Source organism: Bipolaris sorokiniana (assembly GCF_000338995.1).
Source record: "Bipolaris sorokiniana ND90Pr unplaced genomic scaffold COCSAscaffold_17, whole genome shotgun sequence".
NCBI classification, from domain to species: Eukaryota; Fungi; Ascomycota; class Dothideomycetes; order Pleosporales; family Pleosporaceae; genus Bipolaris; species Bipolaris sorokiniana.
In genome coordinates, this window is record NW_006911911.1 from 657,560 (window position 1) to 670,447 (window position 12,888).

Consider the following 12,888-nt stretch of genomic DNA (forward strand, 5'->3'; position numbering starts at 1 on the left):
TTTGTACGTGGATGAAGTGAAATGTTAATGTAGTAGAAAAATTTTCCTTTGCATTGGAAGTCACTAAATAAATACTCTCGGTTGGTATCTAGTGAGAACCCATCCAACATACAACATGAATGAATGCATTGAGAAAGAAAGTAGGGAAGAAATAGCGAGTCTAAAGCTCAACAGGAGCAAGCTTCCTCTTGCGACTCCTCTTCTTCTTTTTCTTCTCTCCTTCAACAATGTTGCCCTCACTCTTTTCCTTCTTCTTCTCCTTGGCCGGACCATCACCAGTCGGAATCGCAGTCTCCTCACCAACAAGCGATTCAAACCCGCCCTTTGGTCCCTCAGCATCACCAAACGTATCCTTGCGCCACTGCCTGATTCGTGCCTTCTTGCTCAAGAACTTCTTGTCCTTCTTCTTCTTGACCGGGTCACGGAAGGTAGCTAGTTTCTTCAGACCCGCAAACTCGTTGAGGGCCTTGTCGTCGGCGAGGAGGATGTCGCGGGCTGTGAGACCAAAGGATGTGGGTGATGTTTCGCGGTAGCGAAAGCGGGAGGCTGCCTTGGAGGGTTTGGTGGCGAGGGCGGCTTCGTATTCGAGGCTTTGGTTGACGAGGTTCTCGATTAGGCGACGGTCGCGGCGCGCTGTTGATTTTGCTTCTGCGCGTTCTTGCTTGAGTTTCTTGGAGGATTTTTTGGTGGAGGTGCCGGTTGTTGGATCTTCTACCTCGTCATCATCGTCGTCTTCTTCGTCGGCGCCAGCGTCAGCCATTTCATCGTCAGAGGATATGTTCGGTCGCTCTTCTTCCTCATCGTCTTTGAAGTCGGGGACCAGGTCCTTGATGTCAATGTCGTCGTCAAACTTGGGCTTCTTTGGTTTCTTGCTCTTCTTGTCCTCTTCTTCTTCTCCATAGTAGGCATCTCCAAAGCGCTTCTGCATCTCAGCATCCCACTGTTCATCCGACCAGTCTGCCTCTAGCACGTCTTTCCACTCATCAATGTTGAAATCTCTGCCGCTTAGTCCTCCTATCTTGCGAATCTGCTTGACCTTGTTCTCCATTTCTTCAACCTTGAGCTTGCGCAGTCGTGCAAGCTCCTGCTCCTTCTCTCTCTTCTCAGCTTCGCGCTTAGCCCGCGCAGCCTCGCGAGCCTTTCTTCGGCCGCTCTTTTCGTCTCGACGCACTGTAGTACTTGCGACGGCATCACGAGCATATGTCATGATCTTCTCGTTCGCGCCGGTAGTGTCCTCAAAGTATAGGTTGTACGAGTTCTCCCATTCGTCGGCAGCGGCGTCCTCATCTTCGTCATCCGACTCGAGCGGTTGGAAACGGGCAGACTTGGTGGGCACCCAGGCGCGGGAAGCCATGAAGTTAGACAGGAAGGTTTCTGGGTCTTGGTCGGCCTTCTCAACATCCTCTGCTGTAATCTTTGGTCGGTCGTCCTTGGGCTTCTCAGGCTTCTCCTTGGCAACGATAAAGTCATCATCATCTTCACCATCACCAGCAGCATCCAGAGCCTTGACGAGGTCCTGGCGGGCCTCTTCCTGCTCTTGCGCATATGTCTTTGGTGGCGCATCTTCCTCTTCCTCTATAGCGAATTTGCCTTCGAGGAGGTTCTTGGTATGGTAGTCTCTGAGTGTCATGGGCTTTTCTTTTTTCTTGTCTTCTGCGCCATTGTCGCCCTCTTCAGGATCCCGGTAGAACTTGACTTCCTTGTTGTAGATGCGGGGGTCCTTTGCGCGCAGAGCCTGGAGAGTGGCATTGACCTGTTCGTCGAGGTCTTCGTCGAGCAGATCAGCTGCATCGTCTTCTTCTACACCTTCCTCGGAGTCTTCCGACTCGTCACCATCGCCGTTGGCGAAGGCTTTGTCTTTGCCGTACTTTTCCTCGACTGTATCCAGTTAGCGGTAGAATGACAATTGGTAGGGTATCAGCATACGCCTAAATTGCTCAGCGCGCTTCTTGTTGTGCTCGAATCGGCGCGCATAGTCTTCGTTGATCTTGAGCGATGCCTGGCCGTCGTCGCTGTCGGAGCCCTCGTCGTCGGTATTGTCGAGCAACTTCGCCTTTTTAGCTGGCGGTTCAATGGCACTGTTGAGCTCGCGCTTGGCACGGCCGGTGGTGGTCTTGTCCTTTGTGGCCGCCATGTGGTGTGGCTCGAGGTTGATGTCGGTGTTGGTGGAGTGGCTTGCTTGGTCACAAAATTTTGGTGGAGCAGGTGCTAGCGCGTGAACCCTGACGTTGGCCGCGGCAGTGACGACCCACGGCCGCATCCCAAGGGAACCCATGGTCGGGCCCATGCATGATCAGGACGGGACGACAAGCAGCACCACGCGACACAGTTTCCCCCCTCATGACTTTGGCCATGTATTATAGCCTCCATGTTTACTTTTGCTTTGGCTTCTTGTAAATACCTGTCTCCATAATCTTCTTTTTTTGTAAGCGGAAGCGCCCGCACCCATGGCTGAGGAGGAGCCACCGCAGCTCAGCGTCGAGCCGGTATCAAGGCCACTGGACTTGATGTATGTTGCGAGAGGCTTTACTGGCCCCCTATTATACTTACAGCATGCAGACCAGTAGTAATTAAAGAGGCCGCTCTCGACTCACCCACCTTCCGCGCAACCGCTGTGCACTACGGCGACCAGATCGAACTTATAGAAAGATGGCTCGACTCCTTTGTCCGCGCCACCTCGAGGCTTGCAACTGAATGCAACAACATGCAAGCCCTTATAGACACATACGTTCAAACTTCACATCCGCCGCTGCAGCTCTCCGAAGCCGTCGTCGACCATGACTATACAGTCCTGGCCCTCAAGCGCTTTGGCGAGGGGGCGCGCGAATATTGGAACAGCGCGCTGCGGTGCATGAAGCGCGCTGAGACAACCATGTGCGAACCATTGCGAGCCTTCCTCTCTAATGACTTGCGCGTGTTGAAGGAAGCCCGCAAGAATCTCGACTCTACCCAGCGCATCTTTGATCTAGCCATCGCACGGTATGCAGGACAGATCAAGTCAAAAGAGGCTTCGTCACTGAGAGAGGATGCTTTTCAGCTGCACGAGGCTCGGCGGGCATACCTCCAAGCCAGCATGAACTTCTGTGTCCTGGCGCCTCAGGTGCGCTTGACCCTGGACAAGTTACTCGTCAAGATCGTGCATGAACAATGGCGTGAGATGAAGTCCGGAACCGAATCCTCTGCAAAGGGCTTCACCAATTGGACGTCGGATGTTGAGCGCGTGCGCGGCTGGAGCAAGGAAATGGAAAACGGTGAGCGTGTCTTCAAGAGGGAACTGTATCTTGCGCGACAGCAGATCGAGGCCGCCGCTGAAGTAAACTCACGACCGTCGCGAGATCTGGATTCATATGCTGCTTCGACTGTTCCCTACCTCGGCACAGCAACCTCGACTGCCAATTTACAGTCGCCAGCTAAACCGGATCCTGGAAATGAAAAGGCAGAAAAGCAGGGCTGGCTGTTCCAACGCACAATCACGGGCAAACCTGCCAGGACTTATTGGGTCAGGCGGTGGTTCTTTGTCAAGAATGGCATCTTTGGTTGGCTAACACAAGGAACACGATCCGGTGCTGTCGAAGAATCTGAGAAGATCGGTGTGTTGCTCTGCGGTATCCGACCTGCATTTGCAGAGGAGCGACGCTTCTGCTTTGAAGTAAAGACAAAAGACACTACCATCCTCCTCCAAGCTGAGACGCAAAACGACATAACTGAATGGATTTCTGCCTTTGAGGTTGCCAAGCGCAAGGCGCTGGAAGATACATCTAAAGACTTGTCTTGTGCTGGTTCCATCGACGCTGCATTCTCCATCAGCCCGCCTGTAGCCCCCGAATTTGCCGCGAAGACTTCCGAAGGCAACGTGGGTCTTCCTGGTGATGACACCCTCAATACGGACCGCCCTGATAATCTTGGTCCTCCAGGTGCTGATGGCCTCGCTGCACGTGGAAGTTTTGATGTGACCAGGCGTGCTACTGGACTCGAAGGTGATGGCAGTCGTCGCGACCACACTGCCCGGATTATGGAGAGGCTTGACCTTACTCGAAAATCAACAGTTGGCCCCCAGCTTAGCGGAAACAATCCTTCTTCTGCAAGTGGCGGCATTGCCAGCCTCATATCTGCCAGTCTTGCTTCAGCTAGCCATAACCTTGTACAAGTTGGACAAATTACAGCACCTGCAGTCGGACTTCCCGATACTCGGCTCGTCATGGGTCAGACGCTCCCTCACACGACACTTGCTCCTTCTACGCTTGCCAGTCCGCCAGCACCAACAAACCTTAGCAAAGCTGCGGTTGCTGTGAGCGGTGAGCGCGGTCTTGGTACTGGTCGTTCGGGCAACATGCCTGGTGGACTAATGGCCAACTTATGGGGCTCAGTCAATTGGGGGTATGTTAATATTCTAGGCGAAGAGGAATCTAGCACCCGTGTCGGACCTCCAAGTTCACCAGATCCTTCTTCTGGCTTCATGTCTGATGACAAGAAAGCCGGAGTAGGAGGCGCATCAGCAGCTCCGGCCAGTGTAGTGCATCGCAAATCAGCTAGTATGGGTAGTCTTATTCCTGCTGCTCCCAACCGGGACGTGGTGGATGAGGATGAATTCCCGAGCTCTTATCCTCTCGCTCTACGTATGCAAGACGCGCAGTTTCGCATACTGTTCCCCACAGTACCACGGTCAGAGAAAGTAGTTCTGGTGTTCCGTGCAGTATGGAACCCAACAGACCTGCAAGAGTTTCCGGGTCGTGTCTACCTCACAACCAAGAACATCTACTTTTACAGCAACCACCTTGGTCTTGTTCTTGTAACTGGTATCAGCATGTCCTCAGTTGACGAAGTCACTGCTGCACCTGGCAAAGACTGTGATTTCTTATTCCTCCATTTCAAACCTGGCGCAAGGCAAGACGGCGCTACCAGGCTCACCGTCAAGACCTTCCTCGAGCCTTTGAGGTTGCTTCTGCGACGCCTAAATGTCCTCGTTCGCAATGCAGCGTCAGGCGAGCATAGCCTCGAGGAAACAGTCAAGACGCTGCTCAAGATGGAAACTGATGAGAGCCAGCACTCAGCGGCTGAAGAAGGTTGGGAAGATGTTGCTCCAGACACACCTGTTGATCCAGGATATGGTGGAAAGAACATGAAAACTAGTTTGCGCATTGACGGCAACTTATTTGGACCATCTGGTGCAAATATCAACAGAAACGCCACCAAGTTCAAGTTGCCCAATCAGCCCGTAGTATTTTCTCCGGCTGGCATGACGCAGGTGGCAGTGGAGAAGGAGTATGAAATTAGTGCAAAGGGGTTGTTCCATATCCTTTTTGGTGACAAGAGCGCTGTTTTCCAACTGTTGTATCGCGAACGAAGAGCGACGCGCGTTGTGCAGGGTCCATGGACCGTAAGTGACAAGAGCCTCCAGCGAAGAGACTTTGAGTACGAGATTGCACAACCAGGCAAGAATGGAGCCATTATCATCAACGACTACCAAGTAATCGAAGTGCTCAACGATCACCTCTGCTACGTCGTATCTGACCGGAAGACACCCTGGTATCTGCCTGGTCACGAGCGCTTTGTATTGGTCAGTAAGATTGTCGTCACGCACGTCTCGAAAGCACGATGCAAGCTCGCTATACATACAAAAGTGGACTGGAAACGCAACCCACGGTTCGCGAAGAAGCTTATCGAGCGCCAAGCTTTACAGGATCTAGAGCTTGAGGCACAAGATCTTGTGGATGTGGTCAACGACCAGGTCGCAAGGCTTGGCCACAATAGGAATACCAACAAGGTTGTCAATATCTTTGGCCAGATTGGTGCACAAACACAAGCTGTACAGCTGGATGCACAAGACATTCCGCCACCTAACCGACCTCGAAAGTTCAAGCTACAACCACAAACGACGGGGTCATTTGTTGCGCAGCTCATCGGCAACATTGTCATCAGTGTCATCTCAACTGTCATGAGCTGGATACTGGCGATAGGCGCTGGGCTGGGCAAGGTCATTTCAGCCCACACCTTGCTCTTTGGTCTCTTGCTCTTCAGCGGTGGGGTAAACTTATTCTACACTTCGCGAGACAGCTGGACATGGTGGCACGAACGGGGCGCCGCCAACTACATGGTGCGATTGGGAGTCGGCCCATCAACCAGCATGACGCGCTCAATCTATATTCGCGACATTGAAGACGCATTCCTCAATCCGAACGCTACCAGCATTAAGTTATCAGCGCCTGTCCCCAATGCTGACAACAAATGGTACGTTGCCCAAATACTCTTTACGTATCAACTCGAGCTAACTTGTATCCCAGCCACCAAACCTTCACCAAACTCCTCCACGACCCCTTTTCCACAAACCCCTCTCATACCTTTTTCAAAACCCCCACACAAAGCACACAGCGCCTGCACCGCACACGTCAGAACCTCGGATCCCACCGCCACGACCTCCTCGTCGCCCTGCGTGTCGTCAACCGCATTGAAAAGGAAGTCGTAGAAGCCGAATACGCAAATTGGCTTCTAGACGAGACCCACAAGTGTAGTAAAGTTGGGAAGCTGCTTGAGAGCGCGGCGAAGCAGGGCAAGGGAAACCAAGTGGAGGAGTGGGTGAAGGGGTATTGTGGGGATTGTGAGAGGAGTTTGAGGGGCGTGGAGGAGGGGAGGAGGTTGTTGTAAGGTAGGGAGGTTGTGATAGATGGGGAGGGGGTGGGTTTGGGTGTGGGTATCATTTGCATAGCGCAGGGATATAGGAATAGAAAATAAACAGTAATGGGAGTCTTCGCTCGAAGAGTGTTTTTACTGTGCTGGTTTGGAAATTTGAAGAAGGAAGTGGAAGGAGCGATAAGTGGTGCGATGGCGTGTGGCTGTGAGACGGTTCTGGGTGCCTTCCACTTCCGTTTGGTCACGTTCACTTTGGTTCATGTCTCTCTTGTTGTTTCTCTCTGTTTGTGTGTCTCTTGCCGTGTCTCGCTCTAGCTGCTTCTTCCTTGTCTACTCGCCGTATCTCCTTCGGCTATAAGTTTACCTCTCAGTACTTCTTGTTCGAACCCCTCATTCCTAACATTACCTCCAGATCTCCCAAAAATGGCAACCGGCCCTTTGAAGTGCGAACTAAAGAGCAGTGAAATAGTTGTAGACGATAATCTTCGCATCTCATTTCGACGTACCATCCGGGTGCCGGACAATGATCGATCTTCCTACCTTCCGCCAGATCTGGGCGCATACCCACTTAAAGCGGTGGCCGACTACAGCAAACAGATGCCGCCCGCGATGACTACCAAAGGCGGCGTATCCTTTCCCATGTATCGTAAGTGCACATGCACTAAGAAAATATAGCGCATGCACTGAGTTGCCTTGAAGAATCAGAAGCAAAGTGGATTAATTTTGAGTGCAAAATACCTGATCAAAATCTATGTTGGCAGCATATATGCCATCTCCGGTGAGCCTGCGGTGGAGGATTGCGGCACCAAGCTGCGCCGCCAGGCTCAATTTGCAAAGTTCATTAACAATAGCGATGGCTCCGACTCAATCCCGCTTCAAGACTACGTTATCGTGCCGGGCCAGGAGTGGCTAGATGGTATCGCCAACTCCAACGGCACCATCCGACAATTTGTGGCCATGCCTTTCGGAAGCGGCTACTCGATTGAATCTCAGACTACCGGCAAAGATACCGCAGGTGGTGTTCACTTTGAGATTATCCCGTACAAAACAAGTACTGTACATCTCCCCCACCACCCCTAGCACAAAACCACATCGGAAGTTTTCGTAAATCTCAATAATACCGAAGGAGCTTTCATTCTCTTCGTGAGGGCGTTGAACAGAGACTTTTTCACGTTACATGGCCATGAGAACGACACTGTCGAAATGTTGAAGCAGTCTGTTCAAGATAAATGTGGCATAAGAACTAGTGAACAGAGGCTCATGTTTCGAGGAAAACAGGTTCAAGGTCAGTGTGTATTGAAGTATCTGTAGCTGCAGTTTGACTAACATAAATAGCAGAGGAAAATACCCTTGGATATTACGGAGTCAATGGAGTATGCTTACCTAGCCTATACGTACGAACAAATGCTGATAAGACGATATAGTACTCTTTGCTTTATCTGATATGTCGCATACACGGTGGATGATATTCTATCCCGCCAGTGGAGATGGCCGTTGCCGCTGGCGGAAAGATCAAGCAAGGCATCATGCCCGACAAGCTTGAAGATCGTTGGCAGAGTAACCGTACCACTGTCTTCAACGTGCAAATCCTCAACTCGGCCGTTTACGAGGCAGTCACTGGCCAAGCACCTCCAACGAAGCCGATAAATGCCCAGACCTACGAAATGCATGGATTGCCTTTCTACAAGCTGTGCGAGGAGCCAAGTGGAATCTTTGGTGATTTCAGTTTGGTCAAGTCTATTGCGCAGATCAACGGAGAGATGGAACAAATCGTCACACCCGACACTGTTGAGATTAGCAGCATGACTGCGCAGCGACCCGTCGGCCTGACAAACCCCAACGGGCCCCTCCGCGAGCTTCGCACTCTCCGCGACCTCATGAGAGAATTCGAGCGATTACATATTTCCAGTTTTTAATCTCACGATATGTAGCTTGGGTTTTTGCATAGATAGAGTTCACAGATGGCGAAAAAAGAAATCGTCTGGCGGAAAGAGTGCGTAGATTGAAGATTCACACTAAGGTATGACTAGTCTCTGCACACACTTCTTGTATTCAAATGGTACACTCTTTTTTCCCCAACGAAACCATGAACTGCCTTGATCCATCATCCTCCACACTTCCCCCATCGTGACCACATCGTCTCGTTACAATCCTAGCTCATCGATACTACAACCCATCAGCTTTTCTTCATCCCCTCTCCCCTATCGTCTCACCAACTAGAACATACCTTGACAAACCCAATATCCTGGGCCTTCTCCCGAAAAGCTTGTCGACTCATGTTGAGCCCGTATTTGCGAATGATGCCAGATTTCTTCCTCGAGCCCGTGACAACACTGCACGCATCCCCCATTATTAGCACTTTGATCGTCCAAGCCAGAGAGTGAGTTGAAGACGTGCGGTGTGATGATGAGGAGGAAATGAGGGATAAGTACCAGCCGATTGATCCTTTACCGTATGTGCGGGGACGCGAGTACCAGACGGATTCGTGGGACATGTTTGCGGTAGTATCGCTTTTGCGCTTTGCGTTTACCTTTTACGTTTTTTTCGTTTGCGTTGGTGATGGAGTTGAGAATAGAAGTTCCTCTCTTTCTCTCTCTTGTCAAAATTGGATTATGAAAATTTTAGATTATATTGTATGTGTGCCGGGTGTGGTGGCGAGTGGGTGGTGCATGGTGGTGGTGAGGACCTTGTTGGTCGAGGGGTGATATCAGGGTACTCTCGGGGTGAGGGGGAGGGGAGACATGTTGATTGTAGTCAGGAGGGCTTCAATGGGATTGTGGAAGGGGATTTGTGTAGTTGGAGGTGATGGGGACGGGGTCTTTTTTTTGTTAGAGGGAGAAGTGAAAAGTAGGTTGCAAGTGTTGAATATGGACTTGGTGGAAATTCGAGGCTGGGTTGGCTTATGTCCAGGTCAACTACGAAGTCGCGGATACTTTGGACCTTGATGATGTGACTGAGACAGCATATGCTACGCTCAATGCAATTTTTTTTTCTGCATTCTGTTTCTTCAACATTCTGAATTTCTAGTAGGTTTCTGCTTGGTGTTGTGTGTTAGTGTAGTACTCAGGCAGGCAGCCAACCAGCTCCCCCTACCCACCTTGTTTCAACCAATCGCATAAGCCAAAGTCTATTTTCACACTACATGCAGTTTCATCACATCAATCCAAGAATACATTGGTCCACGAATTCCAAGTCTGTGAACACATCTCCATTTTCTCGAGGCGAGGGAATCCACATACTGGCGCTTGTGCCAGCATCGCTGGTGACCAATAATTTACATCCTCTTCAGCTGAAACTCAAACCAGCCACACAACAGAGGACCAAGATGTAAACGGAAAAGCATACATGCATCCACTGCACACCGCCCGACCATGTCTTCTCAGCTCAGCGACACGCCTCGCACACCGACTTCAGTGGGGACAGTACTTACGTAGACGGCGAAGTGGTTGTTGAGCATCTTGTAACACACCGACTATGATCAGGGATCATCGTATCATACATGCTATCTACCTGAGTACAACTGCCTAAACAGGAAATTTTCATTACAAACTGTTAATCTTGACGTCCCGCGTCTTGCAGTTCCCCGGACACACCAACCTAGTACTTTGACGGCCGATCACGAACATTCCATGACCCGGAGAATTATTCTACCACCTATATGTAGGGTTTCCCCGAGTCAAGGAAACTGGTGGTGACGTCCTCGGTACAGCCACGGTGTATCATCGTATGAATGAAAGTGACATGAACCGCGCACCTCAACAATGTCTTTGCCAAAGTTGGTGAAGCGCGCCAGGCCACGCAGTTATGGTTGTGCATAGGTAGGGAAGACCATGGCAGCAAAAGAGTTCACGGAGCAAGCCAGCAGCTAGTCGACGATTGTGCTTCTTTAGCGTCGGTAAGCTGCGGTAGGGCGTTGGAAGCGCACCAGCTACTATATGCTTGCTTGTTTCATTATAGCAAAGTACGTCAGCACAGGTCCGAAGGAGAGAAAGACGCCAACGGGCAAAACGTCGCGCTTTGATACTGCCGGTACGTGAGCGCTGTGGCTTGGGGGACGTCCGTCCGGCGCCCGCCCAATTATTCTCGGATACGGGAGCCGGCGCCTGCAAAAGTCGGGACCACGAAAGAGGAGCATGCGTATGCGTGTTGTGTGTTTGGACCAACAACCGAACGTCGTCCAGACCCAGAGAGCACAGTGCGCCAGGGCTTATCCAATACTAACCATGAATCGCCAATCTTTACGTGCGGGTGCGTTCTGTTACATTTGCCTACGATTTGCGATCGATCGTTGGACGGAACTCTCTTCCAGGCACCGGCACCACCATGCTTGTTGTTGGCGGTGGGGGCGCCCACAGATAGGACTTCTTCTGGGCTCTCTTACTAATTCTTAGCAACTTCTCTTGCGTACGTACGTCCGTACTTTGCAAGCGCGCGCCGCCCAACTGCCCAGCCGCTACAAGCAAATGCCCTCTCGGAGACAACACCTCGACTGAGTAGTAAATAGAAAAATTGTCTGCACCAAGCCGTCCATGTGGCATGCGTACATGGCCCCAAAAAAAGACTGGAAGCCCAAAGCAATCAAAGCAATAGGAAGCCTAACATTCGCCCCCTCTCCACTTCTTTAATCGCGGCTGAATTCGTATACCCACAATAACCAGCACTTCTCCAAATAAAAAAAAACCAGTTCTAGAAAAAAACGATTCAGAAAAGAAGACTCGTAGAAAGTCCAGAACTCGCGAACCTGGGCCATCGATAACAAACACACAACAGACAGACCCACCCGGCCGCGAAATCACCGAACCCGATAATAACACACCCACTTTCCAACCCATGAAGCATGAAAGAGAGAAAAAAAATGTTGGTACCAGCGGCGGCGGGTGGCCCTAACCGGGTCGCATCCATACAGAACAACATACATTGCGGCGGGAAATTACGATGTGCAGCCTCGACCTCCAAATACGTTCGTAAACCTGTAAATAACAGCTAATATTTCTAATTTTTTTCTGGGGAGGGGGAGGTTCAATCTCATCAAAACGAGCTATAATAGAGAACTTATAATGTGTCACCATGGCGTAAACGAGATTTCAACAAACTGCGTAATGTCGGGGAAGACAGCGAAAAGGCGGGATGGTTTGATTGATTGTTATGGGGGAGGGGAAGGGGGGATGTGTGTGTGTGGAAGCGAGACAAGGGCGTCGTTTGCAAAAGTCATTGTTTTTTTGCGCCTTCCCCGGTGGGAACGAACCCCATTTCTTTCTTTTTCTTTCTTCATGCGACTCCACGTTGCCCACACACACACGTGTGTAGCCCGCAATTCCCACTTCTTCCCCGGGGGGGGGGGGACGAAAACCGCTCAGCCGAAAGGGAATCTCGGGTTGTCCGGCAAGGACCATAGATACGACGACCGATAACGATTGTAGTTAGTATATAGTAAAAAGATGTTGAATTTTCCTTGTGAGCAAAGGGGAAGGTTGCGCGTTGCGATGCAGAGTGCCGAGTCCCACAGAGACCCTCTCTGGCATCGCCACAGCCATCATCGGTAGGTGTACTGAACAGAGCGCAAGAGAAAGAGAGAGAGAGAGAGAGAGAGAGAGATACGGGCGACCCTCCCCATCCACTCGCCCCGTGCCAACTGAGGCGCAAGACAGCTGTGCGTATCCAAAGCTTAATTCTCTCCCCAACCCGCGTCCTTTTGTCCATCAGCTACCCTATCAAAGCATCAAGCGTGCGTACTAAGCGCGCATCAATGCCAATCCCTTCTGATAAGAAAGCCTCGCGGACACATGCCATGCGCATGCCAAATCTTGCTAAAAGGGAGCGCAAGCAAGCCAGCCAGCCAGCCAGCCAGCCGATTTGGCGAATCTAGAATTCCTTGAATCGACGGGGAGAAGGAAGGGGGGGCCTTAGCTTGAGCGTGGAAACGGAATGGAGGGTAACGGCCAGTCCACACTAGGGCCAGGAACGCGTACTTGGCAGGCACACACCACGGGCGCAGGTACCAGGGGGGTGCTGCGCGCCCGAATACGAGGGCCGGCGAGGGGGTTTGCGTCTTGCACACTTGCCGGGGGAGGGAAGGTCATCTCCGTTGGGCGTTTTTCGCGCGTGCTGACTGGAGACTGAGTGTTTCCCCCCTTCTCTTTATCTCCGTCAGCTGCGATATTTTCTATTTGGGTTGGTTCTCCTCTGTACGGCGTACTTTTTTTTATTGTCTTGCTCGTGTCATTCTTTTGGGGACCTTTGTCGGGTTCAGGAACAAGGGAA

General features: G+C 51.2%; 5 protein-coding genes across 5 annotated transcripts; 2 read left to right on the plus strand and 3 right to left on the minus strand.

The window, feature by feature from the left end:
- Positions 1–34: 34 nt before the first annotated feature.
- On the minus strand, positions 35–2,160 carry COCSADRAFT_128003 (uncharacterized protein). Its single transcript, XM_007706904.1, has 2 exons — positions 1,927–2,160; positions 35–1,878 (listed from the first exon to the last, which is right to left on the minus strand). The coding sequence occupies exons 1-2, from the start codon at positions 2,132–2,134 to the stop codon at positions 161–163; spliced, it is 1,926 nt and encodes a 641-aa protein (XP_007705094.1). The 5' UTR covers positions 2,135–2,160; the 3' UTR covers positions 35–160.
- Positions 2,161–2,447: 287 nt separating this feature from the next.
- COCSADRAFT_153054 (uncharacterized protein) lies at positions 2,448–6,802 on the plus strand (the record flags this gene model as incomplete). The annotated part of the gene is made up of 3 exons (XM_007706905.1): positions 2,448–2,509; positions 2,560–6,228; positions 6,282–6,802. 3 exons carry the CDS (start codon positions 2,448–2,450, stop codon positions 6,640–6,642), a joined length of 4,092 nt encoding a protein of 1,363 aa, XP_007705095.1. The 3' UTR covers positions 6,643–6,802.
- Positions 6,803–7,050: 248 nt separating this feature from the next.
- Positions 7,051–8,543, plus strand: COCSADRAFT_175905 (uncharacterized protein; the record flags this gene model as incomplete). Its single annotated transcript, XM_007706906.1, has 6 exons — positions 7,051–7,273; positions 7,327–7,354; positions 7,389–7,678; positions 7,754–7,912; positions 7,966–8,004; positions 8,110–8,543. 6 exons carry the CDS (start codon positions 7,051–7,053, stop codon positions 8,541–8,543), a joined length of 1,173 nt encoding a protein of 390 aa, XP_007705096.1.
- Positions 8,544–8,646: 103 nt separating this feature from the next.
- Positions 8,647–9,556, minus strand: COCSADRAFT_41229 (uncharacterized protein). Its single transcript, XM_007706694.1, has 3 exons — positions 9,060–9,556; positions 8,855–8,960; positions 8,647–8,793 (listed from the first exon to the last, which is right to left on the minus strand). The coding sequence occupies exons 1-3, from the start codon at positions 9,119–9,121 to the stop codon at positions 8,785–8,787; spliced, it is 177 nt and encodes a 58-aa protein (XP_007704884.1). The 5' UTR covers positions 9,122–9,556; the 3' UTR covers positions 8,647–8,784.
- Positions 9,557–11,677: 2,121 nt separating this feature from the next.
- On the minus strand, positions 11,678–12,439 carry COCSADRAFT_257869 (uncharacterized protein). Its single transcript, XM_007706907.1, has one exon. It carries the CDS (start codon positions 12,325–12,327, stop codon positions 11,896–11,898), a length of 432 nt encoding a protein of 143 aa, XP_007705097.1. The 5' UTR covers positions 12,328–12,439; the 3' UTR covers positions 11,678–11,895.
- Between the last annotated feature and the right edge of the window lie 449 nt (positions 12,440–12,888).

Coding starts and splice junctions, on each gene's coding strand:
- COCSADRAFT_128003 (XM_007706904.1), bottom strand. CDS start 2,134: ATGGCGGCCACAAAGGACAAGACCACCACCGGCCGTGCCAAGCGCGAG. Junction 1,879..1,926: donor GCGCGCTGAGCAATTTAGGC/GTATGCTGATAC, acceptor AACTGGATACAG/TCGAGGAAAAGTACGGCAAA.
- COCSADRAFT_257869 (XM_007706907.1), bottom strand. CDS start 12,327: ATGGACAAAAGGACGCGGGTTGGGGAGAGAATTAAGCTTTGGATACGC.
- COCSADRAFT_41229 (XM_007706694.1), bottom strand. CDS start 9,121: ATGTCCCACGAATCCGTCTGGTACTCGCGTCCCCGCACATACGGTAAA. Junction 8,961..9,059: donor GGTAAAGGATCAATCGGCTG/GTACTTATCCCT, acceptor GGATGCGTGCAG/TGTTGTCACGGGCTCGAGGA.